Below are 27,865 nucleotides of genomic sequence, written 5' to 3'. Positions count from 1 at the left end.
ATATAACAATAAAATAGATATATGTTATTTTATTCGGATATATTATTTTACATATTTTAATTTGCTTTTTATAAAAAAAATTATTTACAAGATATAATTTTCATGACTTAGGGGTTGTACATAAACAATTAAATGGCTAAATATCTTTCTCTTCTCTCCTCGTATGCATGCCAGTTTTGCTCAGTCTCTATTCAAGGAACAGCGTTTTTTTTTTAATAGAGGGTAACGATGCAAATTAAGCGGGATGCCGCGAATAGTGTTGCAACAGGTGTCCTAGGCTACGAAAGAAGAAGGCTCGTCTACTAAGATCGTCTGTCTCTTTTTTTCTGTTTCTGTTACTGCTCCCGTCTGCTCCCCGCCTTCAACTCTTCTCAACAACGGATGCCGTCTGCCTCCAACGTCCGTCCGCCACTCCGTCTCTCCGACGACCTACATTACGATTTAAAAAAAAATACAAAAATAACGATATTACGACGCGAATCGTCATCAACCGACAACCGCAAATGAACGACATTGACATATACTTGGTACGACGATTATGACGGACGGAATTTCGTAAACGTGAAATACGACTAAACGAATTAAATTTGTTACACATATTTGAACTTAATTTTAAATCAATCACATTTCGATAACTTCATATCCCATTTTGGTGATGTAATCGTTTTCCCCGCCCTCTTTTTTTATTTGCCCATTGCCGACAATTCCATTGACAAATCATCGACGCGACGTATTTTCTCATGCCGTTATTTCTCGCATATTCTTTTTGGATTTGGTTACTCAGGAGTAACCACAGTCCTCTTGGTATCGGCAAATCGTCCTGGAAAATCCGTACCACCAGTTGGATTATTGACGACAACGGCACGGACATTCGTCCAAAATGGAGCAAGTACTGAATATGCGACTCAAATTTTGGGCACGACTTTAGATAACGGTCGCCTGTATGCAAGAATTTTCTCTACATCAAGCAGAGTATTCTACGATAAAGATCCGACACCAAATCCATCGAATCCTTACGTCGTTTATCCATCGAGAGTACCTGACGATAATTGGCGACTTCGAGGGGCGCTTGATAACGCATCGATTAGAGCTATTCAACAGATTGAAATATTAAATGGTAAGACCAATGCAGAATCGAACGAAAAGAAAAAGGAAACCGGGAATACTTCAAAACTGGACGAACTATCCAAAGAAAATGACATATTTAATAAAAAAGAGTTGAACGTGGACACACAGAGATTCAAACCAGCGAAGGTTCGAGCGGCCGATAATCTGCCCACTTATACCGTCAAACATGAGTACGTGTCAAATAACTTCGATTCGTTCGATGATACGCAGTCAAGGACTTTCCGTCCACGAATACCAAAAATATTTAAACCACAAGTGAAAACTCCACCACAGAAGAAGCCGGATATAAAGCCTCTCGCTACAGTAACCTATCATGGCTTTGCGGATTTCACGACCACGGTCGGCGATACCGTCATCGTTTTCTCACCAAGCACGTCGCCGGCACCCATGGGACGTCCCGCCACCACGATCAAAGGTGACGCGACGCTTCGTCCAGATGATGGCGTGGCAGTATTGAAGATTCGTCCTACGACCGTGATGGAACACGCAAGAACTGATCGACCCTATGAGGGAGATCACAAGCACGGCTCGGACGATCAACTTTTGAGCGCTATCAATCGCGGCAACATTCAGCCAAGCATCACCGAGGAAATTGATGCTGAATCGTCCAAGAGGTCTACGGAACCGTTATTGCTGATACCTGATGCTGAAACTGGATCACTGAAGCCAACAGGTCTTCTGAAAGTCGTCGATTCTACTACTTCATTGGATGGTACTACGACTCATTACAAGAGTCTCATTTATGGCACGTACATTGGCACGAATTATGCGCAAATTATTCACACATCTTCGAATGTGTACTTCTTTCCGGATGACGCCACCGTGACGTATGATGACACGACCGTGGAGTATGGTACAACAGAAACAGAATCTGACGAACGAGACACCACCATTGAGGCATTGCCTTCTACCACGCCGACGACCATCACAACCAGCGAGGAAGAGATGAATGAACTGACTACTCCGTTGAGAAGCACAACGGACAGCGTCTTAACGACATTGAAGGATATTTTAGAAAGTGCAAGGAGAGTATTAGGAACAACTGAATCGGCGCTACCGACTTTAGATGATGAAATTCCTAATGATATCGTGCCAGGAGATCCCCAGGGTCGTAGTATCAAAGGTGGTTCTTCGCAAAATAAGCTTCGATCCAATGGACAAAAACTGCATGGATCTGGTTCAAGTAACGTGAAAGAGAAAGTGACATTAGCTACTAGATTATTGCCGTCTACTGTCTACAAGACGTTTACGTATTTCACAACTTTCTTCATTCCGGGGGACAGCGATCAAACTACGACTTCAATACGTTCTCGAGAGGTAGTTTCTTCCGAGGTAACTTTCTTGACAGAATTAATTCAACCTACCTCAACTAATAATTTGATTCGTCCTACTATCTCTTCGCCTCCAGGCATAAGACAAAAAACACCAAGTTTACCCGAAGAAGAAGAGCAAACTACTAAACAAGATGAGGAGATAGAGCTCATTTTTAAGACTCTATATACAACGTATACATATTTAACAACATTTTTCCAAGAAAATACATCTAGCGTATCTAGTCGACAAGTTGTTGAAACTAACGTTATCACGCAGACCATCGGACCAAATGGTGTTTCTGACATTGTCGCCAGTCTCTTAGGAAAGGACGAATCCGTTCTGATATCGCCCACAACAATATCGCAAAATATCTTGCCGTCGATAATAACGAACGCTCGTACTCCCGAGGAATTCAACAGAGGTACCGAGCCTGACGAAGAAACGACGGAAGAAAGTCTAACCACTTTCCAGCAGCAGGATACCACGGAATCCATTACGACTGTTGATGATTTCGAGACACCTGACGGATGGACTACCGATTTAGAACCAAGTCCCACTCCAGCTATGGCAAGCGCAGCAGTAAAGGAACAAGTAAAGACGTATTATACGACGTACACGTACTTTACCACTATTTTTGTGGACGACGAGACGGAAATCGAGACACGAACTGAAGTCTTCACTAACATTATCACGGAAACTATTACACCTACCAAGGTTCAATCGATTCCGCAAAAAACAGTTCGACCAATAACGCCAAAATCTAAATCTACCGAGAACAAACCTGCACCTCCTCCAGAAATTTTAGCTTATCTAGAAGCTCTTCAACGTCAGAAGTCGCAAGAAGAGGCACTTTTATTAGCAAAGAAAGTTCAGCAATCTAATGATAAAGTAACACGCGCTGATGAAATTACTGAAAGCAGCACTGAAATTACGACGGAAGTGCCTACCACTTTGGAAGATCAATCCACCGCTGAACGTCTATTCCGTGACTTCCAAGTAGGCGCGCAAGTAACGCCCAATCCTCCAACTTCTGACGTGGAAGTTCTGGGCTCTATGATCACGGACGTCGTGTCCTCTTCCAGTTCCGGTGGTGGTACCGTACTAGACATGGATAAGAGAAACATTGTTCCTGAAGATCAAGAATTGTCGGAGTCTAACAATCATGAAGTAGAGCCTGCACCGACATTGCTTTTGCAAACCAGTTACACGACTTTCACGTACTTCACAACAATGTATAAGGGCGACGAGACGAATGTCGTCAGTCGCCTAGAGACAGTTACAAATGTCGCTACGGAGACTTTAAGACCGTCCATCGTAGTACCGGTTCCAACCAGTACGTTGCCGGTAACGTATTTCACGACTTTCACATACTGGACGACGTTTTACAAAGGTGGTGACACCATCACCACTAGCCGCGAGGAAACGATCAGTAACGTTGTCACAGCGGGTGTCTCGCCAACACCTACAGTAGAACTCGGCGTAATAATGACTTACACGCCAACTATAAATCCGCCGGAGGAAGAATCAGACAACGAAGAGGAGTCTACGATCACGGCGGATAATGAAGTAACACCTTTGGGCAAAGGTGTGCGTGGAAAATCCGTTACTGAGAATACAAACGAACCAATTACAACCAAACCTGATGATCTGAGCGCTGTAAACTCTTCGTCAATTTCACCCGAGCCCACGACTTTCTACACTACATTTACTTACTTCACCACATCCTACATAGGAAATGAGACGATCTTAAACAGCAGGCTGGAAACGGTAACTAGCGTATCGATACCAGACATTGCGACGCAACAAGCGACTGGTCGCGCAATCGGAGGACCTGTGTATCCGTCAATTCAAACGATAAATACCGATGAGAAAACCGTAATACCGTCCGAAACTCTAAAAACGGGTTTGATTTCAACGGTACGTTCGAGTGAGATACACGACGATACTACGACTTACTATACTACGGATGTATATGGTACTTACATAGATGGATATTATGCACAAGTAGTAAAAAGCTCGACGAAGATAGAAACGCCGTCATTATCATCGATAGCCACGCCGGTTCTTCCTACAGGAGTTCTGTCTTTGAATAAAGGAAGCGTGATAGATGCTGACGAAGTTACTACTGTTTACTTTACAACTAAGCAAATCGGCACGCTTTTTGAAGGTACCTATGCTAAAGTAATCGAAAGTACATCAAGCACGAAGATAGATGAGGAAAGAAAATCGAGCATTCCGCCGACTCAAGGCCATCGAACTGGCTTGGTACGCCTGATTCAAGGTCAGATGGAAAATAACGGTACCACCACATTTTATCAATCAAAAGTAATTGGTACCAGCATCGAGGGGAGATATGCGCAGATAATCGAAAGTACTTCTAGCTTCTTTGTGCCGAGCTCCACGATAAATATCGCGCCAACTTCTACTCTACCTCCAAGCCAATCGACAGGTATTCCGGGAATATCACCTTCTCCCGCCGTTATCCAATCTTCCGAAGAACATACAGAATCTTCCGACCAAGATGAGGACCAGAATGAGGACGATGACGAGGAGGGCGAAGAAGACGATGACGGGCAAAGTTCTAAAAAGAAATCACGTTTGACATTCTCGACGAGAAAGAGAACTTTCACGCCTGTAATTAGACCATTCGCTTCTAGAAACAGACCGACTTTCAATCCAAAACGCAAAGGCGCGCAAGCCGCGACGACTATTACCAGAACAGATATAACTCCAACGATAACTGCCAGTTTGGCTGGTAAAGGCAACAGATTTGCATCATCACGAGGTCGTGTTACTTCGCCAATCGGTCCGTACTCCTCGACGTTATCTTCGTCAGGCTCCAGAAGATTCTCAGGCAGACGCGGAACTGCCACGACTTCGAGTTCGGCATTCCCAGCGGGCAGTACTCGAAGTAGAGTACAACCCAGGATAACCCCGTCATCGGTGTTTCAAAGCAACAGACGCGGTCCCACATCGGTAAGAGGATCCTCCGCCAGAGTTGCAACTCGCGCATCAAGTTCCGCATTTCCTAGTGCTTCGTCGAGATACCGTGCAAGTATCCGACCGTCGTCGACGTTATTGCGAGGACAACCTACCGCCAAACACGATGATCAAGAAAACGATGCCAATGAGTTCACTACAACAACACTCGTAACGGATGAAACACCGTTTACAGAATCTCTCGACGGCGAAACAATTACCACTCCTCTGCAGACAACGACAGAATCATCTAGGAGATCTACAAATCCGCTCTTGAGATTTCGCAGGCCCATTAATTTAAGCAGCAACGGCAGATCGGTAACTACTTCAAGACCACCAACAACTACAACTCCAAGACGATCAGGAAATGTAAATAGACTAAGCGCCCCGCCAACAGTTCCTAGAACAACTAATGGACGAACAAATAGCAGGGCAACTCCTTCGGTATCTACGAGAACACGGACGAGCAATACAAATTTTTTCCCACCACGTGGATTTCTCGGTAGAAAGCAAGAAACAACTACCGAAGAGCCGACTGTGCCAAAAGAAGGACAAAACGAAGGCAACGAAGGTTTCGAGGACGAGCCCGTAGAAGAAATATCAGACAATGATTACGAAGGATCGGAACATGAAGATAAAAGATCTAAAGCGAATGTAAATCGTCGTTCTGGAAAGGCTGTTGGACCCGTCGTACAAATTAGACCTTTCGGAGCCAGAACGAGAAGAGTTCGTCGTCAGGCTAGCCAATTGAGAGCATACAGCAACCGTTTTCGTAGACCCGCTCAAACCTCTTCTACAAAAGCGGAAGAGAGATCTGATTCAGATGCCTTAGCAAATGAAGAAGATATTATAAAAACAGCACCAAAACCTTCTGCTCGTTACAATAATCGCGCGCGAAGTTTAACACAACCTTCACCTTCTCAACCGCAAAAGACACCAAACAATCCCGATCAAACGACAGAAACAACGGAGTTATTGAATCAGCAGAGTAAATCCAGAACTAGATCAAAACAATCTAATGAAAATAGAAATGGATCTATCAGAATAAAACCATCACCGGCCTCAAATAACGGACGACAGTTTACATTAAGAGAAAAGGATACCTCTTCGAGCAGATCAGGATACAAGAGGCCAACTTCTAGTTCTAGAACAAACGGTAGATCTACCAGTAAATCGAACAACGGAAGAGTAAGGCCATCGACACTACGAAACGGATCTTCCAAATCGGAATATTCAACGAATTCTCGAAGAGTATCATCGTCTCGTTCAAGATCGACAAATGGAAGAAACGGAAATAGAAGGGTTCCTACGAGAGGCAGAGGTTCCTATGAAGACATCCGAGAAGCGCCTACTGTATATCCGAAATTTGACGGCACCATAACTGTGACGCATTATGTACCAACGGAAGTGACGATTCCTGTGGTGAATAATGGCGTCACAGAACATCGAAATATTATAACAGCGCAACCTAGTACTGAAGTCCTCGGGCCTTCTCAGTATAGCACTGTAACAATTGGAGACGGAAAGCCGCTCGTAGTGATCGTCAGCGAAGTGACGGGTACCAATATACAAGGCCAGGCTGAGGTTACACGATTCTTGTTGCACGAGACACCCACAACTCGTATCTCGCATACCCTCACGAGCCTTGGTGGCCGTCGAGTCTCTCAATCAGTTATCATACCAACAACGGTATACTCCGTGGAAAATATTGTATCTACGGTACAACCTTCTTTGCCCGGCAACGCTCCACTTGCCAATATTCTTCTCTCGCAATTACTTTTGGGTCAATTAGGTCCGAATCCTCTATTACAATCCCAAGCTACACCCACCACGCAATATAACACACGCACCACCTCCTACGTCACTACAATAACGAAACATCAGAGCACTATCATTCCTCTCACCTTTCGTGGGAAAGAGATCCTGACGACTTTGGTCGATTCTTCGACTGATGTCGTTACGGCTACAGAATTCATAACGGACACCGTTGTAGTGACTCCAACGGCTGCGATACCAGCGGCCAACATAAATTCCCTCTTGATGTTACTCCAACAACCGCAGACGCAGTCGCAGAATCCGTTGCTGGATCCTTTATTCGCTGCTGCTCCGTTCACACAAAGCAATACCTTACCGGGAGAAGTCGAGAGACGACATCAACCGGCGGATTCCGATTACAGACATGACAGCTACGAGTATTTCGAGGAGGATGATGCAGAAGAATACCAGAAGTCTTCCAGATCACGCGGACGTGGTAAATCAAATGACAAGAAGAAAGAGTCCAAGGGTTCCACGGCTACCAAGGCTGAATCAAGTGTAGTAACACTTTATGTTTCCGGCCGCAGACCCGGAGAATTCAGTACTGTTCTGAGTACTGTGAAAATCGATAATTCCGCTACCGCGTCCAGAAGACGAAGAGACGCTTCGGAAGGAGCTGTTGAAGTCCGACCTTCCGTACCACCGTCATTACATGCCGGACCAGTAGACGTTGCCATTCTGACAGGAAGCGAAGAACCTATCGACGCACACGCACCAACACAAAGTCTCGAGAGCGTAGTGGGTGACGTCGGACGGCATATTTCCACGTCCATTTATACCTAATTTTATTCCTCTCTGTTATACCTTTCCCCATCTCTTCCTCACCCTTTTCTCTGTCTTTCGCCTTTATATCATAAGAGTCCATAATTTTATTGAAATCCATTTAGAATCGCCCTAGAGAGGGGTACATCGCAATGAGAAGAAAACGAGCAATATCGATGAAAATATATGTAATATAGACAATCCCAAGACACTGCCAGGATCTCTTTCCTTGAAATTGCGTAAAGGAAAGATCATTGGTAGTTGACAGTTTCGGTGAAACGAGAGTCATCATAAAGATGGCTGTCTCGTTATCCATTCTGTTCAATCAGATCTCTCCCAACCTCTTTCGAATCTCTTTTTGTTTCCATCTTAAAAAATATCCTTTTCGAGCGTCGTCCCTCATTTCCTTTTACTAACACAGCCTTGATCTGCCGCCGCACGCGCGCCCACACGACAAAATCAGACATGATACTTTTCCGTCTCGCCAACAACATTACAACAAATAGACATGTCGTGCAAATATCCAGAAACGCTATTAAAATGCAAAGTGCATGTGACCATATTTAATCGGACACAAAAAGCACACCAAAAAAAAACACGAGATAGCGGCATTATTTAACTCCAATCGATTATTTGCATCACAAAAGCAACACACGAGTACGGTTTTATCGTTGCACTCTGCTTGATCATATAGATTTCTATTCAGATCGCGGAGATAAATACAAGGCGAGATGTGATTTAAACAGATGAGTGGAACGGTTGCCTTTGCAGATAATCTTTATGCTGAATCCGCGCAATACGGGAGTAGGAATATTGAACGCAAGAAAGACGGCATCGATGACACATGGTTCGCAAACGAGGATTATGTAAATAATGGAAGAATTGATGACGAATTCCTTGAGGAGGCACCGAGAAAGCGTGTTAAAATTCGAGTACCCGTAGTGCGTAGCAGAACCGCTAGGCAACATAAATTCACAGTCGTCAAGCGCAGACCCTTGACATCTCACACCGAAGAACTCGCCACGTCTACCACACATGCACCACGAAGAATCGTGGTGACGCGTGTCAGAACTCTCGGACCGGGTAACACGATTTATCCGACCGACATTCCGGTGAATTATGGAAGTTACCAGCCGACCGGATTTGGGAGGCACAAAGTAACCATAACCAGACGCAGAAAGATTCAACCTACACCGACATCGACCAAAAGTAAAGTTAGAGTGACTAGAAAAAAGTTAGTCGCGGTGCGTCCGATACTACCGACATCAACTCTTGCCGTTATCACTACTGGATTCTACACTGCGTCTTCTTCCGAATACGATGAATATGCGGACGAAGAAGCCGAGGAAGAGCACGAGGATATTAGAGAAAAGGATCACTCTCTCGTTACGCCTAGTCTCGAAGAAACACCGAATCTTATTGATAACAAACCAGACAAGGAAGCGAGTCTTGTATCATTGGACTCTAGTTCTGCTGTATTGGACGAAAGCGCATCAAACATACCGGTGATTATCACCGACAATTTCTTTTTCCCGCCGTCGGCCGAAGAAGATGAAGAATACGAAGATTATCGTGACACGACTACTACAACTGAAAATGCAGATAAAATCACGACTTTAATGGAAGACGAGCATCCCACAATTTCATCCAAGGATGAAGATAATATTGTGCCTAATAAGAGCGATGTTAAGATACAAACAGAGAGTGACAATATTACTGTAATCCAGACATCAGCAAAACCATCCGAAGAGCAAACAGTAAAGGCGCTTCAAGAATCCGATAATGCATCGATAAATATAACGGAATCAGTCGCTTTGAAAGACGTCAATAAGACAGAGATATCAACAAAGATCGAATTAAATGAAGATACAACAACTGAGTTTTCTCTTATTAAAAAAGATAGTGACGATAAATTTGCAGCGAAAGAACAAACCACTTTTGCAGAAGACATCACTACATTAAAAATGCCCGATGAAGAAAACATAACGACAGAAAAGCATGTGTCAACAGTTACGCCCGGTAAAGAACAAGAGTCAACCGAAGCGCCGGAAGATTCTACAGAACGTAACCTAATGCCAGAAACCATTAGCGAAAATCCAGAAGAGATATTAACAGTGCAACCTATCCAACCGGACGGCATAATTGACTCTAATTCGACTCGGATTTCTCTAATCGAAACGGTTCTTCTATCTGATCCTTCTATCGCAATTATGCCGAGTTTTGAGAGTGTTATACCCCTCGAGACTACGAAGTCACCGACACGCGATACCGATACGTCAAATTATCTCGACGAGTCGTATATACCCAGTGTGATACCCCTCAACGCAACTAACATCCGCGAAACGAAATTCCCGTCGATCAATGCAACCTCTGTAATCGAGACGGTACCCGCGACGAAAGTCACGAGCGAGATCGCCTCGCCTACGCCGGAGGAGATCGAGGCCGGATTAGCGGATGATCTTTACCTGTCGTTGTCTCGCCTCGATTTCCCCGAGATCTTGCCATCGAAATCAGCTACAATCGATCTAAAGACCGAATCCACGCTCGAGCCGAGTACGAGCGTTTATTACACGGAGACGGTAGTGACGTCGACGCGACTAAGGACGTACACATACGTGGTGACGCAACTTAACGGACTGGAGACAAAAGTGACGTCGTCGACGACCGTACGACCGAGAGTGACGACACTTACGTTGACGGTGCCCGTCACGGTGACTGTCACTCCTACCGTGGAGTCGTCAGCCGGATTCGAATCATCTGTGTATAATCCAGTACCCGTTGCCGGTGAGTAATACCTTTTACCCATCTGAAACCTTTCTTTCTCACGACGATCTCGTAGTGACAAGAATGTTGAAATTTTTTTAATCCGCGTACGAAACACGCTTTATCGAGATTATATTGATAAAAATGTATAAATTTAGTGAAAACAATAAGAAGATGATACAACTGGTCATTTCAATTCAACATTGAGTGCACATAGTGATCGCCGTATGTAATATAATCCTTAGACTAATAAACTTTATTTCGCCATAGACTTGCCGATTACGCGAATTCGTTTAGACTTGTACGAAACGGACTACTCGACTGTGTAAATGCTCTGTTAAATACTGTGTCAATTTGGCTTATGGTATTCTAAATTTTTTCCTGTACATTACAGCTCTGTATGAAATGTAAATATTGTATATGACAAAACGACGCTGTACATATCTAAATTTGCGATATATATATATAAATGTATTTTTTCTGTAAAAATTTGTCGTACATTCGATCATAATTCGAATGTACGATACTTTTTAATTTTATGAATATTAATACAGACCTTATTTGATCGTTGATTTGAACAATATCAACAATAGGTAAGCTTACAACTCTTTTGATAGTATTTTTCACATCTCGTTAAAACGAAATTGTATTTTAATATTTTCGGAAAAACAATAATAAAATTGCAAAGCAGTTTTCTTGATATTTATATGCGATACATTGTGAATCCTCGTTTATGGAATCATAACGACAGGAGAATACGAGGCGAAGGATGAAGAAGAAGGACGCAGATTCAATTTAGCAACCCGCGTTATGTCGAATGGCGTAGAAGTCATTGTCGCCGGGCCGACTCCGGCTCTACGATGGGAGAATTCGAATCCTCAACCCACCCTTACCTTGTCAGAAGCGGTAGTCATGCTCTTACCGCAGGATAAACCGAACGAGTTTGTCACGAAAACTTGCACAACAACTTTCACATACCTCAACACAATCACCAAGGATGGAACGACTACCGTTTCTACGGAGCAACAGGTGCTTATGCAAACTATATATATAAAATTTATCTCTTTTTAAATTTTTTCTCACGTTCGTTTTCATGCGAATATCAATGGAGATGTTTCAAAGTTAATTTTTAAAACGTCTTACAAAAAATTTCATTATTTCTTCCAGGTGGTCGCAAATACAGCGACAGAGGAAAGGCACAGAAAGCCTGGCTCTGAAACGGCAGCTGTGACTCTAGAAGCGTCCCCGACTCTACGTACTGAAGTATTTAAAACGACTTACACATATTTAACTTTAAACACAGATCATCCGGATGTAAATGACGCCTTAGAAAGTAGTACGAAAGTCATAACAAACACAGTTACCGCGCCGCAACATTATCTAGATATGATTCTCGAGCCATCAGAAGCTCCGCGACCGGAAACTAATACATACCTCAGTACGAGAGTGTTAGAAAAGACATTTATGGAAGATGGTCGAACGAAAATAGAGACGGTCAGCAATACAATTACTCAGGTTAGATTTTTTCCCGCAAACTTTTACGTTGTTATTTATTGCGACATTACATTATTTCTTTTTTGATCCTTATTTTTAGCTAATAGTGACAGAATCAGCGCCTCCGCCACGGCCAACCAGTGTCACAACTACCTTGACTGCCTTGGACAATACCGATAGTAGCGTGACGGATATGACTAAGACATATTATATCACGTACACGTATTTCAACACATTTTTGGAGAAAGGTAGCACGGTAGTTCGTACAAACGTAGCTACGTCGACTGACGTGGTATTGGAGAAAGTACCAGTGCGAAAAACAACTATGAAAACCGCTCCGGTTAATCCTACGCCAGAACCTATACAGATCTTCGCCACTAAAACATATCTTACCACCTTCACTTATTTCACGACATTACTGCAGGTACTTACGGTAGTTTTGATACAATGTATTCATGCCTTACGTACATTTAAAATCTCTCTTCCGTCAGGCTGGCCCAGATGGCGAAACATCAACGACTGTGACGTCTCGTTCACATATCGTTGAAAATGTCGTGACGGAATCAATAGCCCCGAGTTTATTAGATGCCGGATACATGAACGCCCTATTAACGACTGCGCATCATTCCGATCCGGTGAAAAATGTTGTCACGGGCTCGACGATTATATTCTTCGACGAGGAGGATCAAATCGATCCAACCGCGACCTCAAATCTCCCACAATCAACATCTATTACAGAGATAAAAAAGCATGAGAAAAGTCCCATGAACACGACGACTACGAAGTCAACGGAGACATTGTCGGAAGACACTAATTCTGATATAAAGCCAGCAGATTCAATTGATAAACAGGTATATTTTATTCATAAAGATGATTTTTCCAATAAATCAGAGAAAAAATTTTTTTTAAAAGAAAAAAAAAATTAAAAAATGTTTATTATAATGAAAGATACCAATTATTTTATTCATTAGTTTTTTCCGGATAAATAAAGAGAAAAGAATTTTTAACATTTGTCATAACGGAATATTATCAAATTATGCGAATATTTTTTGTAGAATATAAATGAGATTTCCAATTTTTCTACAGGATAATAATAGCACTACGTTATCAAATGACGGATCACAAAATAAACGCCCGAATTCTCAATCCGGAGATGATGTTTCAGTCAGCAAACCTCTCCTTAGTCTAAGTTCCTTGGGAATAAATAGTTTATCCGCATTGGGACCGGTAATCACAGCGATGGCTGGATTACTGCAAGGAAAAACCGCGGCTACTCGTAGAAATGATAGCGTACCTGTCGCAGAAATTCAAGAAGTCACAACCCAACGATCGCCAATCTACATACCCGTCGCAGAATTTGCTGACGGTGATATAGAAACAGCTGAAAGCCAACATATCGGTAACAATCTTCTTTTTTTTTCGCGAAAATTAATGCTCTATTTAGATAATTTTCGATTACTATACCATTGTATATTTTAGCTGCTCATCTAGCAAATCTCAATCATAATTATATCGCTGAGACGCGCCACAAGGTGACCAGCAGTCTTTCCGACGGTATACCGATATCTCCGGGTGAGGTAATTACTGCAAACAGCGATGTTATTATAGGAAAACCGGGCAAAATGGCGCCGAGACCGCCACAGACATATCTGAAAGATGAGGGGCACATTGGTATGAAACCACCACCGTTACCGGTACCAAATATTCCGGTACATCCTGTATTAGAGATCCTAGAAAATGACGATGATGTACAAGCTCAACAAACTGCACAAGACGCAAAGGTGCAGATTCTGCCGGCTCATCAAATTTATGAAGAACATCTAAAAGTGCCGGCTTCTATTCCTCTCGATAAAAATCATCCGACAGCTTCCAAACAGCCTCAAAAACTACTTCCCGTTCAATCATCACCGCCTAAGAGAATCGCGTCGAAACAGGATATTATGCAGAATGATCCATTGTTAAAACCACCCAACAGACCAAATATAGAACAGTACGCGAATCCTAATATAAATTATAAAACTCCGGAGTGGAATTCAGAAAAATATAGAAGGCCTTGGAGCGCTAAAGATCCTTTAACACCACCTGCGACACATGATGAAGTATGTTTTTTTTTATATTTACATTATAAAATTTGTATATTCATATTAAATATATATATTTATTTATTTGTACAATAAATAAATGTATGTATATAAGACAATAATTATAATTTAAGATTCATCCGGATAAACCGATCGAAACGTCACATCCGACAACGGTTACATTATCTACGGAAGAACAGAAAAAACGACCGCCATGGGCACAAAAAGATCCTCTATTACCGGATAGTTCTATCATCATACAAAGTTCAGAGTCAAAACCAATTCCTACTGAGCCGATAGTCCATCAGGTCCCACATGTCATTGATAGATCAACGGGGCAACCTTTATTAGTCAATATTCAACCCAGTCAAGTAGCTAATGTCGTAATTCCTCAAGGCGGTACGCAAGCCTTAATTTTCGGAGATACCAACGAACCACATATAAGTGGACAATATTTTGATGACCCGTCACCTTATCCAGAACCTGAAGTTGGACCAAGTTTTGTTGGTATTCAAAAGGTATGTATAATTTTTATATTAAAATTATTGTAGGTTTTTAATACCGTTGTAAACGTTGTATTCCAGGGCGAAAATTTACCGCAGTATTCAAACGAGAAAAATCCAACTCGTTACATGGTTCCTCCATCACCAACTACCAATTTCAAGGCTTCTTCCTCAAAGCCAGGTTTTTCTAGTCGTCCGCATGATATTCTATTATCACCTATACGTGGAAGACCGCAAGAAATGCTAGAGACGTCTGTACTAAGACCTGATAAGAGACCATCAGAAGTTCACCTGATTAAAAGACCCGACGGATCCGGAGGTTCTAGTCAAGTTCATACCGAAATTCTTGTACATCACAAGCCGGAGACAATAAACATTCGACCTCAATCCGCTTCTCATCCATCTATTCATTCTCATGTACATTCCGGCCACCAACTGCCAGTGCATAACCATTTTTCGAATGGTCAAACTCCAATAGAACAAGTTCCACCGAGACGTGTGGAAGTCACGTCAACTGAAACTCCACACCGATATATATTTTTAGGAAAGCCAGATTCTGGAAATGAAATAACATTAAATACCAATTGGAAATCTGATAAAAAACCAATCAGATTTGCTCTGAATAACCGACCGAGACCGCGACCGAGACCGCAAACCAATCGTCCTTTAGATAGACACGTTTTCGTGGAACGACCTACTGGATATTCGCCAATTAGAAAACCAACGTATTCTGGACCACAGAGACCTCCGGCGAAGCCGCACAACACTTTCATGTTACCTCATCGCCCATCACTAAATCCTCAAATTCATCAGGAACCTACTCAAATATCATCTAATCTATTCCCTCAGATTGACAATCAAAATAGACCGGCGCATATTTATCCAGATAAAACAAATATAGGTAATCTTGTACCGCCAAATTCGCCAACTGAGCAGAACGATCATGTGCCTACTGGAGCGATAGAATATCACAATCCTTTACATACAAATCCGATATCAGAAGAAAACAAACATTCTCAAGTATCTGAAAATACAAAAACACAGCATGTATTGCCAAATCATTTTGAAAAGTGGCAGACCAATACGTATACAGAGAAAACGTTATTAGATTCTGACATTGGTGCTTCCGAGTATGTTAATTATCAGAATCATTATCATAGAAAAGAAAATAAAAGTCAAGAAATTAATAATCAAAATAAAAAAGATATGATAGAGTCTCAAAATATCAATCAAACTTTAAAATCACCAACTTTATACGGACCAGTTGTTTCGATCAATACGGTCGTAGGCAAGCCGTTAGAAGTCGAGCAAGAACATGCTATAACTTATGGAACAAACAGAAAGCCGTCATTGCAAGGACCTTATGGTGTCGATCCTTACAGTACGAGACCTTATGAATTGCCCATTGTACAAGGTAAGCCTTTCGGTGTTTATAATGGTTACGGGAATCCGACCACTCCTTATGGATACAAACAAAAAGAAGGCAACAAACCTGATTACGAAATAGTTCACGGTATACCTGCTCCTTATAATGAAGATGCAAAGCTAGAGACAACGAAAAAGACGCAAGGCGGACAAGTCACGACACTGAACTCACTCGAACGTGACGACACTATCGGTCTAAAGCCACCGGCAGTTACGCCTCAATTTAACACTGAAGTAGATAGGCCCGGAAGGCCGTTCTCTAGACCGATTAGGCCTGATTCGAGGCCCAGTTCAACTAGGATTAAACCGGAGATATTAACAAAACCGCCAATAAAATTAGAAGTCAGACCCGATTATACCATAAAACGTCCAGAGAACGTTAAACCGAATAATGCAGTAATTTTTGCCAATCAAACATTAAATCAAGGAATAAATCTTCAACAATGGAGCATAGACTCAGCAATCTCGGATACTATAAAGTCTCAACAGAAGATATCACCTGGACATGATTTCCGGACTTCTGAAACAAAAATTGAGAATAGAAATAGCACATCTCGTCCGACTACGATGGGCGCTAAACGGCCAAGTGTCGTTCGACCAGAGCATGGAACATTCACAAGAGTTCATCCGGAATATCCTCACATCCTAACAAAACCGAAACCTCAAGTGCCGGAGCCGGTAATCGTCTCGAGCGGAACTGCAGGACTGGAAACGCACGGTCGTCCGAACGTCAAGTTCTCCATGTCAGTCGAGGCTACGGGCGAGGAGTTAGACAGTAAGACGCAAACCGAGCGGCCGCCCAGCATGCTAGTCACGAAAAATAATCTATCGCATAATAAAAAGAATGATGAAACCTTAGACACGGCGTATCAGACAAATTTTGCCTCCTCGGATTCTCAAGGCGAGCAGGATAATATCAAAGAAACGAGCGTTCCCTCTAGAAACATGATGCCACCGCCTCTAAACGTAGGAGTCGGATCGAATCAGTCGAAGAAAAAAGAACAAGACGGACTTAAACCACCGCCACCGCCGTCGAGCGACGTACTCGGATTGTCGCCACCACCGGTAGACATCACTACCACTCATATGCCGGCAGATGATAGATTTGCCTTAATGACAACCGACGAATCGGGTTTGAAGCCGCCAAAATACGTACCTTTAAAAGAATCGACGACAGTCGCACCGCCTAGCACGAATATGGTTCCACCCAGCCCGAGACCATCACTTACAAGACCTTTCCTCGTAGAATTACTATCGCAGGTAAAATTAAAAAATTTTTAATTTTTACAATTCAATAAAAATTTATGAGATTTACCTATCTATCCTTAAAACAAAACTAGCGCACAATCTAATGATATTTGTTGTATATTTTAGGATATGGTGCCGCCGCCACCGGTATTAACAACTACGAGACCGCTCGAAATCGCTACTGTGAGACCAGCTGTTGCGGTTTCGGGTTCCATACAGATAGCCACTGCTGTCGCGACATCTCATATTCCAGTAATCCAAGATATCGAATCGAAAATCCCAATTATTCATGGCACCGTTGATCTACCGGTTGTAGTCGACGTTCCTGAGATTCTTAGATCCGCGGAAACACGGAAGACTGAACATGTTAGCATCTACACCGTGCGACCATTTGATACAAGACCCGTGTCTAGGTACAATTTTCTAAATTATTTAATAATCTCTGTTACCTCTTTCTACAAACATTTAACACATATTAATATTTTTTTAATATTAAAAAAAATTAAATTATTGTGTGTCTGCGTGCGTTTTATAGAATCGTCATTCAATCGACATCGACGTCCACAAATATGATAATACCGACAAAATTGCGACCACCTCAAGTGGATCACATTCAACCGAGTAGATTGCCGACAACTCATCGCGATGTCGAGCCAACGAGAACGTATGTTTTGGATATTCCACCAAATCCTGTTAAGCGACCCGAACATCCGGTATTCTTAGAATCCAGTCACGACAGCATTTTACCGTCGACAAGAGTGGAGCCTACTGAGTCTTTGACATTCATCGTAGAAACGAAAAAGAAACCGCATTCGACGGTATCGAACGTCAAAAAACCGCAAATAACCGAGTACAGCGTCGTAAATAAAACGGCGAACGAAGAGTCGTCCGTAATCGTCACTAGAGTCGATAGTTCGATCAGTAAAGTAACCAATACATTGATACCAACATCGGGCAATAAAACGCGTTTCGAGGCAAGCACCTCGGTTACGCAATTTACAAAGAACAATCTAAGGGCGACCAGTATTGTAGTTAAGGATCAATCCAACGCTACTATACGTACAAAACCGAAAGAGGTATGGAGTGTCTCGACATAAATTTAGATAATTAATATTTCGTGAGCACAAGAATATAAAATATATTATTACTTATTAATGTATATATTAATTGTATATTAATGTTCACAAATTAGGTGACGCGTTTCAAAACTTCAACGGTAACGAGAACTAAAACGTCGGTGTTGGGTTCGCCGCCGACGACAAGGACGCTTTTACTCACGCATACGATGACCACGACGACTGTCGAGACTGTAACGGAAACGCTTCTGCGTCCGACAAGCGTGGTGTCCACGGTAACTTCGACGATCTTGCAACCGATCGTTACGAGAATACCTTCGGCATACGACAACGTAGCAGATAATGACTCCATATTCGTCGTGATGAGTGATCAGAAACCACCCGCGCCTGGTGCTGAAGAGGTATTATCTCATGAAATAAAATTACAATATATCCTATCTAACGATTTAACGTAATAAACAAAATACATCTATCGTGTTTCACTCGTGAATTTCTCGATTTTCTCTCTCGAGTCGAGCTCATCAAATGTAATTATAAAGAGTAATTTACATAAACGAGTATATCTCGTTTGAATTTTTAGGTGGAGGCCGAATATGGAGAGGAAGTTTCTCGCGATGAACAAGATCCCACGGGCAACGAAATTCACAGAGTATTGTCGGGTGGCGTACTTGGTGCGCCCATCGTACCTCTTACACCTGCTGCGAGCCAATGCGTACCGGAATGTAAATCCTCCAAGTCTGAGATCTGCGCCGAAGTAGGAACCGAGATGAGGTGCGTCTGTCGGCCAGGGTTTGCGAGAATGTTCCCGGATCGTCCTTGCAAGCGTAAGTAATTCAGACATATCTCGACTTTCGCGGATATGCTCGGTTTAACAAGCTTGGATTAACGCGTAATAATTTTTAGCAACCTACACGTACACGCTACGCATCGGTCTGGACCGTATCGGTCACGAATTCGTGGCGTACGACTCTGCCCTAAACGATTCTACGTCGGAAACCTACAAACGTTTGGTAGTTCCGACGAAGGATGCCTTAGATAGAACTTTAATGCAAAGTGACTTAAGAGATGTATACAGAGGTCTCAAGATTGCTGGATTCATTCCGGACCCCACAAAAGTCGAGTTTCACGTGCAACTAAGCGACAATGCTAATGAAACCCGATTGAAGGAAGTCCTTCGGAAATATTTGGTTGGGAGCAATTTCAGCTTAGGTGGCACAGAAGTCTTCGCTTCAAAGAACCTTGATTCGGTAAATTGAGTCGCGATATAAATATACCGCAAAACTTTGCGGACTACTGCAATGCGTTTCGTCATTAATTATTTTTAATATTTCGCTCTTTAATTTAGATCGAGGCGATCGATTTTGACGAATGCGCTTCCAAGGAAGACGGCCCGCATCACGACTGCTCGCCTCACGCGGCATGCTTCAACTTACGAGGATCCTATCAATGTTCTTGTAGAGAAGGCTGGGCCGATTTATCGGAAAATCCAACGTATCCCGGAAGAATATGCTCGCAAGCTCCATTAGGATGCGCTGGCTGCAATAACAAAGGTCATTGTATCACCAATTCTCTTGGTCAAGAGGTATGCGAGTGCTTCCCATGGCACAGCGGCCAACGATGTCAAGTTAATCTCAAAGGTGTGTGAAGAAAGCATTTTTTTTTATCAAGCATTACAATTTTGCAATTAAATAAAAATCAAATCAAGTTGACATACGGGAAAAAAAAACGGAAATTCAAACAATTACATTTTTGTATGTTTGCAGTTTTGTTAATAGCTCTAGTGACGACCGGTGCGATTCTGCTGGGTCTCCTAGCAATCTGTGTGGGAATGACATGCTTCCGTCACCCAGGACGTAACCGGAAGACTGGCGATAGACGAGCCATGATCCCCGGAACAGGTGGTGATACCAGCAGCGAGGGTAGCGTCACTGACTTAGCGATACCTCATCACGTACCGCACGTTTTGCCACCGCCCCCGCAAATGATCGCTCCCTTGCCGCCGAATAAACGACCAATTCGCAAGATCAGCGCCAAACCTCGTTATCCACCCAGAAAAGCTACTATGGTCCCTGCAGCCGGTACGCATTTCATTATATCATATTCATTTCTTGTTTGTTATATTTCAAACAATTTCTTTCTTATATTCAGGATTTTTATAATACTTGCGTATAAATACTAAACTCGATCAATTTTTATATTTTTCCAGCGATAGCAATCAATGACGATCAGCGTGATCGTTCCCTGACGGTAATGATTCCACGCGCGAAATATCGATCGGCGCCGCAATCACCGCAGAATTACAATAAAACCGTCATGAGTACGTTCGCCGCCGAGGAGCACAAGCTCATAAGCTATCTCGACAATGGCACGAGCTCTCCCGCTAACAGGAAGCAAAGTATATCTAGCACGAAGGACTGCAAGGAAGCTGATCTGCAAGGCGCGAGAAACCCGATGACACCCACGGGTGCTCTCGTGAGTGCCGGTTTTCAGGTACGGTTTAGTTTCCATCTCAAACACACATATCTAATACGTCTGGAAAATACACAAAAAAAAAGTACAACAAAATTTAATTACCGACAGGTATCAGCAACGGTGACTCGTACCGTGGATGCTGAGTCTACCTTGGCGCGTTCATGCGGCGAGACCACTGTGGAACCAGCGACAAAGGTACTGAGAAGTGGAGATCTTCAGGTTGATCTCGACTCGACACTGGCCCGCTCGTGCGGCGAAACAACCATCCAAGCTCCGACGAAGCTTCTTAAATTGGACTTGGGCGAGGCTGGTTCCACTCTCGCGCGATCGTGCGGCGAAACGACGATTCAACCTCCGACAAAAGTCGCCGCCGCACGAAGGAGTAGCGTCAAGGACAACAGAGATAACAGGGACACCAGAGACAGTGCTAGCGAGGGTCACACCATGGCTGAGCGTGATTTAGGCAGCACATTGAGACTTCCGGCGCAACATCCGCCGTTGTACAGTCCGGATAGGGTACGTTAGTCTCACGGATTTATATTCAAATTCTTTTTTTACGAGCACATTTAATATAAACTTTACTACCAAAACTGCTATTTCAATGTTATTAATAGATTCTTTTAATACAGACTAGCGATCGGGAATCCAACTTCGATTCGCTATAAACGCTCAAACGAGAACGAGTCACGACGTATGGGATGATTGATTGCGGACGAAGCCGCTGGACGGTATTTTCCGTAGATTTATGAATCATTATATGTCAAAATCTACTGCTGTCTAACATGCGAAACGACATATGATACTTCACGATAACATTTTATTTATTTATCGCAGTTTTTACATTCTTTTTCTTCTATTCGGTCATGATATTTACTTACGATATTTATCATGTATTTATTTCACAACGCTTGAGATTCATCAAAATTAGTGGCGTTTTTTTTATTAGAAGAAAGTTTTCTAAGTTCGATATTTTTAATTGATCAATGCACGTTAACTTAAAATTCTGCGTGTAATTTTGCCTTAAGATGGAGAAGATACGCGTGACTCAACCCCGTGCCAAAATACAACCAATGAAATAGGGAAGAGGCTTTAAAGAAGCTCGTGCCTTCCCTATTATTTTCATGAGATCGAGCTACTCGTCACTGCAACTGATCGAAATATTAGATTATTTTATTCATTAAAAAATTTAAGTACAACAATTTGAATAATTAATAATATCAAATTGAATCGTAAAGAGATCGTCAAGTTTAATATTAAAATGTATTGTAGATGTTTATGTAGATTCAAATTTGGAAATAATATTTCGATCGCAGCAGCTTACTGTGCATGTGCAAGCATAGTGCAATAGTGTATGATCGCGCCAAATCGTTGTGCTGGCAGTACGATGAGACAGCTCGATATTTATATTGATCACAAATGGAGAATATTTTTTATTTTTGTTGTTACTGTTTGTTTGTTTAGTTTATTCTCCGACAAGTTGTGTCATGTTGCCCGGCTTCGTTAAAAAGCACATTTCGGAGGCGACTAAAATTTGCGCTTGAGATCGATAATGGACCCTTTAACGTTCGTCTCTGCGAAAGTCATTTTGTTTAATACTTAATATTTAAACAAGAATAAAATGAGTTTCAACAGCGTTGCGAACGTTAAATTAGAACGCGTCTAATAAATATCGTTCCATATTTGCTCGAATGTAAATTGTTTATGTTATATTACAGAATATTATTACGGCTTTACATACATACATATATATATATCTATACGGAGAAAATTTTATTTAAAAAATTATTATAATAAACAGTAAGAGCACACCAAGGAAGGAATTATGAAAACTCTTATTATGTTTCTCATGAAATTGCCATAGTATTTACACTACTTATGATATAATTCTAATGATATAATTCTCTGAAATTTCTTCTCATAGTTTTTTAATACTAAATTTTCCTCGTATATATATTTTTTATAATTGTATCAAACACATGTTATTTTTAACGTATGACTTTAATATCAATGGTGATAACAAAATTTAACATAAATTTAATTTATAAATTTAATTTATAAATTATTTATTATTATTAATTAAATTTATAAATTAAAAGATAAACTTAGTTTTAACATTTTACATTCGTGCAAGAGACATAATACTGTCTTCTAATTTATTCGGAACAAAGCCGCGGCAACGTCGCTACATATCAAATTCGAAAAAAGCAAAGGCGAGACGCATTAAACTCGTAATGTATTTACTGTTAGCTCAATAAATAGCGTAAGCGGAGGTGTAACGAAGGACAGGTGTATCACATATCGAGATTCTCTCGTAAGACCAAACTTAATCGGAAGATAATTATTCCGAGACGGATTAAATTCAGGCAGTTTAAGAAATCAAGGCGCGACGATGCTCATAATATTTTAAGTTTCGTTACTAACTTTGTCCTCCTTACGTCCAAAAATAAATCTTTCCTTATATATATATATATATATATATATATATATATACATATACATATACGCATAGATATACGTATAAATATAGATGTATTATCCTATTGTACATATTGTCCACCGGAACCTCTTTTACATAATGCTATTGTAATTTTGTAAACTTAGCGTATGTATACTTATACGTACTTTTAATAAAAGTCAATAATATAACGGCATGTCTTAAACGTACCTGTTTGTCATACTCAAGAAATTATAATCAACTTAAATATGTAAGCTGATTTAATTAACAATATTTTATCTATTCCGTGAATTATCTGTTTTTAACTTCACTTTTCTAACTTCCATCTATTTGCGTAAACTTTACAGTTTTGTAACATATAGGCTAATTTAAAAAGAACAATTAAGTCCTTTGAATTTTATTAGAACAAAAATTGTTATAGATTGAAGGCATTAACAATAAACTTAGGAAAGAGAAAGTTATTTTAAGACAATAATATAATATAAATAATACGAAAAACGAAAAAAGGCGTCATCAACGATAAAGTACGATTAGCCGAATATTACAAATTAATCTATAACCGTTGTGCGTAAAGAAGTACCATTTATTATATCATAGGCATTCGTCGATATAAGTACTAAAAACGTTTTCGTATATTAAAACATTATGTAAATCCCGTATATAATATACATTAATTATTTATTCTTATAATAAATTTTTAACGTTGTGTAAATGTAAGTTTTGATGTCTCAACCTACTCTCAGCCTACATATTCGACGACGGCGAGAGCATTTTTGCGGCTCACTGTAAAATCGTAAACGGTGACTTGATTAATTTCCAATCAGCGGGTTTATTGTTTCGCGAATTCTCTCTCTCTCTCTCTCTCTCTTTCTCTCTCTCTTTCGATTATGTGCGCTGAACATTTATGGAAGCAATTTCGGACGTAGCCCTTCGTGGCTCGCTCGTGGCATTGAGAGTCGACGGCCCGACGACTCTCGCTGGTAGAAAAAGTGGCGACGTGCGCCGGTCGGCGTTTCGTGATTCGTCGCGGACCGCGACTAAAACATGAGCCTAATCCGCAAAACAAACCGATCTTCTAGAGTCCCACTCGAAACGTGCGATCCTCGACTGCGATTTCTGCTTTTCATATGCGACGAAAGACCCGATTCGTCGAAGGCAAGAACGGCAACTGCCGCAAATGACTTTATTTATACCCTCGAACCTTATTAGGAGATTCCTTATTAGGACACGCGACCGCGAATTCATTAGGAAAATAAGTCAGCTTACGTTAAACCTGTTTCCGATCATCAAGCTTTGACGTGCGACAGAGAATAGCAGTTTAGCTTGTGGTCAATGAGATTGTCACGCGATTATCACTAAAGATCGTCCCTCTGATAAAAAACTGCAGAGGCATTGTAGGTTGCAGATTGCATGATTGCAATATTGCAGAAGCGCGATATTACACCTTTATTTGAAAAATTGAACGATATCCATCGTTGCGAAAGATTGATTTTCAATTAATCATCAGACGAATTGACTCATCAAAAATTTATGAGCACGATACCTGTCACAAATAACTTTATTTATGCCATCGGTTCTTATTAGAACTCTTTCAAGTAGAAGAAAAACCTGAGAGCAACCCGCATTATTAACTTCTCCCTCACTAGATTATCTGTTTTTACAACCTCCGATATAGATCGAATATGTGTCAACATTCTACACATTTTATTCTAAGTGCTATCTACACAAAGTTATATCTGAAGTTTTATATGTGTACGTCAATTAAAAAAAAAAGATTTAAAGAAATTACATTATGCAAGACAATAAATGTTTAAAAATGGCCTTGCATTTAATACAGTTTCTACGTTATAAATAGTGGAATGTAGTATTACACTTCATCAGCATGAATGAAATAACAATTGAATATGCTCAGAAAAATTATGGTTCCTTTAAAACATTCTTTTAAACGTGAGATAATAACGAACAAATAATAACGAGAAAATAATAATCAAAAGAATTGTTTACCGTGGAGCAAATTATAAAATGACTAAATTTTTAGCACGAACTCTTATTATTCGGCATTCTCACGAAGTTCGTCAACCGTAAAGCCTTTGCGACATGCGAGATAATCGCTTTTCGCGTCTGTCTTTAAAAATTCTCTGACTGGGATAATATGTTTTTGTCGACTCGTGAAAAAAAGGATATGTGCCATTATCCTATTTTACATGTTTTCACATAGAAAAAAGTTATCAGAAAATACATAATTTCTGTTAACAATTCAAATAAGAATATCTATCAAGCTTTGGCTACACAATTTTTTAGAAATGCAATAAATAAAAAATTTGATAATTTTAAAAATACTGTCGAAAAATAATACTTCTTAAAATTTTTCTAAAAATTATTTAAAGAAAGATATTTATAAAATGTATTAAAGAGATTCATACAAAAATAAAAAAAAACAGTTAAAAACAGATAATAATAATTTCTTTCATATCTCTCTTGACGTTTCAAAACCGACCCCCACGTTAAAAGCGAGAAATTTCGACTTGCGTAGAAAATTAAAAACAGACATTTCTCACAGCACTTCAGTTGCGCACATGTTCGTATAATCACGGTAAAAATTAGCGAAACGCGTGTATTGATACTAAAATAGGAAACATGTCGTTTAAAATAAGCCGCCAATTTAAAGATTGTTTAACAATTTTATATTATCTCAGCTCGATTGTCATAGCGATCTTTATACGCCATATTATTGCGGTCTTTTGGATGATTGTCCAAAAGAAATGTATGCGAGCATATCCAACGTAATAGGAGCACATTAAGGGCGAAATAGTGGGGAGCAAATTTTCGCGGCGTGCGTGGAGCGTGGACCAGCCGCTGCTACCATTCGGATCGCGTTGGTCCCCCTCTTCAAGACATCTTATCCTATCTTTCTTGGTACCCCACCGCTTCCGCCGAGTCATCAACGTTTGGATAAAGGGAGTTCCTCTGTCGGTAAGGAAGGGAGACCAGGGTGACGCCCCCTGGATATGTGAGTCCTCCACCAGTCGGGCTAAATATCCTATCTTCCTTGCACTCGTTCCTGCTTACATCCCGTCTTCGTTACCAACAAGAGTTTGTCTTCCATCTTTTTCTTATCCTTTCTCTCTCTCTCTCTCTCTCTCTCTCTCTCTCTCTCTCTCTCTCTCCCTCTTTCTCTCGCCATTGCTTTCCATCTCTCTATCTGGTACCGCCGGTTGCTGGCAGCGCGGAAGGGATCCAGAGCGAGGGGAAAGCCGGCCGTGAAATTAAAACATGATGAGGGGTCTAGATTGAGACGCGAGGGAGAGAGAGATGCCGAAGGAGTAAAAAAGAAAGAATGGCAAAGAGAGGATGGAGGTAGCAGCAAAGACAGAGACGGCGTTAACGCCAGGGACGCATCCGCGAGCAGTACATAAATGAACATCGATTTTGCGGGTGGCGTTCGCTTTAGTCTTCGTGGCTTTACATACATCATACTTCATAAAGTGATTCTTTATTTATTAAATTACTTCTATCTCTAGAGAGAAATACGTCGTCCATTAAATCAATAAGCTCAATCTTTCTTTTAAACGCTTCAAGCATTATGACTTTGAAAATTGTTCTTCTCAGGCTGACATTTGCCGCAAGGATATCATCTAACTAAATAGTTGTTACTATATATTTGTCGGTCAACGGAATCAGAGTCACTACATTTATTCCTACATGTCCATGTTTCATGCTTTCTCACTTAGTTTAGGTTCCACGAGTAGTTGGACACAATGTCGCCACACGTTGTCGGTCGCACGAATGATGTGATCCTTTTTACACATCGCATGCCACGGAATAAATTGTCCAGAAATTTCTAAGGCCGGTTCGCTTTGTGGGATTAGCCGGGCTCGGCGGGCTACCAGTTACAAATCATCAGGTTATCCAGTCACCAGTTACCACCTATCACGCACCACGTGACTTCGCCATTCGACATATTTACCACCTGGATTTATTACGATCCGCTATTTCGGAACGAAGCTACAACGATGTAGACGAATCGTGGAGGCGATCGCAACAGCTGCATTATCTACCCCCGTGATAGTCATATAGTTTGTAAACCAGGCGTGATCGTGCCCATCAACTACTCATAATGATCGTCTTGGCCTGCCGCGCGTCACGTGCTATGCTTATTCATCCGTCAAAGCGCCGCGCCGTATAGAGCTTTATTATAGAATATTATAAGTGGAAAGAATTCTATTAGGAAATATATATCCTAATTCATCATATCGAATATTGCATAAACGAATATTGCGTGTGACGAAACAATTGATTTATAGAGCGGGTGCATGTCCTCCTTTTTTCTCTTCTTCAAATACATATGTA

General features: G+C 41.2%; 2 protein-coding genes across 2 annotated transcripts in view; both read left to right on the top strand.

Moving 5' to 3' along the window:
- Positions 1-8,594, top strand: part of LOC114254309 (mucin-12) — a 50,423-nt gene extending 41,829 nt beyond the window's left edge. Inside the window, exon 5 of the mRNA XM_036291380.1 lies at positions 785-8,594. Within this exon, the coding sequence (XP_036147273.1) occupies positions 785-8,019 (7,235 nt within the window). The 3' untranslated portion in view covers positions 8,020-8,594. The remainder of the gene's footprint in view (positions 1-784) is intronic.
- On the top strand, positions 8,029-25,288 carry LOC105840260. Its single transcript, XM_012687147.3, has 19 exons — positions 8,029-10,782; positions 11,513-11,790; positions 11,929-12,276; positions 12,356-12,679; positions 12,747-13,106; positions 13,342-13,654; positions 13,735-14,354; positions 14,471-14,854; positions 14,921-17,524; positions 17,639-17,925; positions 18,048-18,588; positions 18,705-18,989; positions 19,169-19,412; positions 19,492-19,835; positions 19,934-20,225; positions 20,352-20,666; positions 20,795-21,078; positions 21,169-21,576; positions 21,690-25,288. Exons 1-19 carry the CDS (start codon positions 8,745-8,747, stop codon positions 21,723-21,725), a joined length of 10,305 nt encoding a protein of 3,434 aa, XP_012542601.1. The 5' UTR covers positions 8,029-8,744; the 3' UTR covers positions 21,726-25,288.
- Positions 25,289-27,865: the final 2,577 nt, after the last annotated feature.

This window comes from Monomorium pharaonis, chromosome 8 (genome assembly GCF_013373865.1).
Source record: "Monomorium pharaonis isolate MP-MQ-018 chromosome 8, ASM1337386v2, whole genome shotgun sequence".
NCBI lineage: Eukaryota > Metazoa > Arthropoda > Insecta > Hymenoptera > Formicidae > Monomorium > Monomorium pharaonis.
The sequence above is the reverse complement of the archived record's forward strand: the minus strand, read 5'-3'. Positions and strand labels throughout refer to the sequence as shown.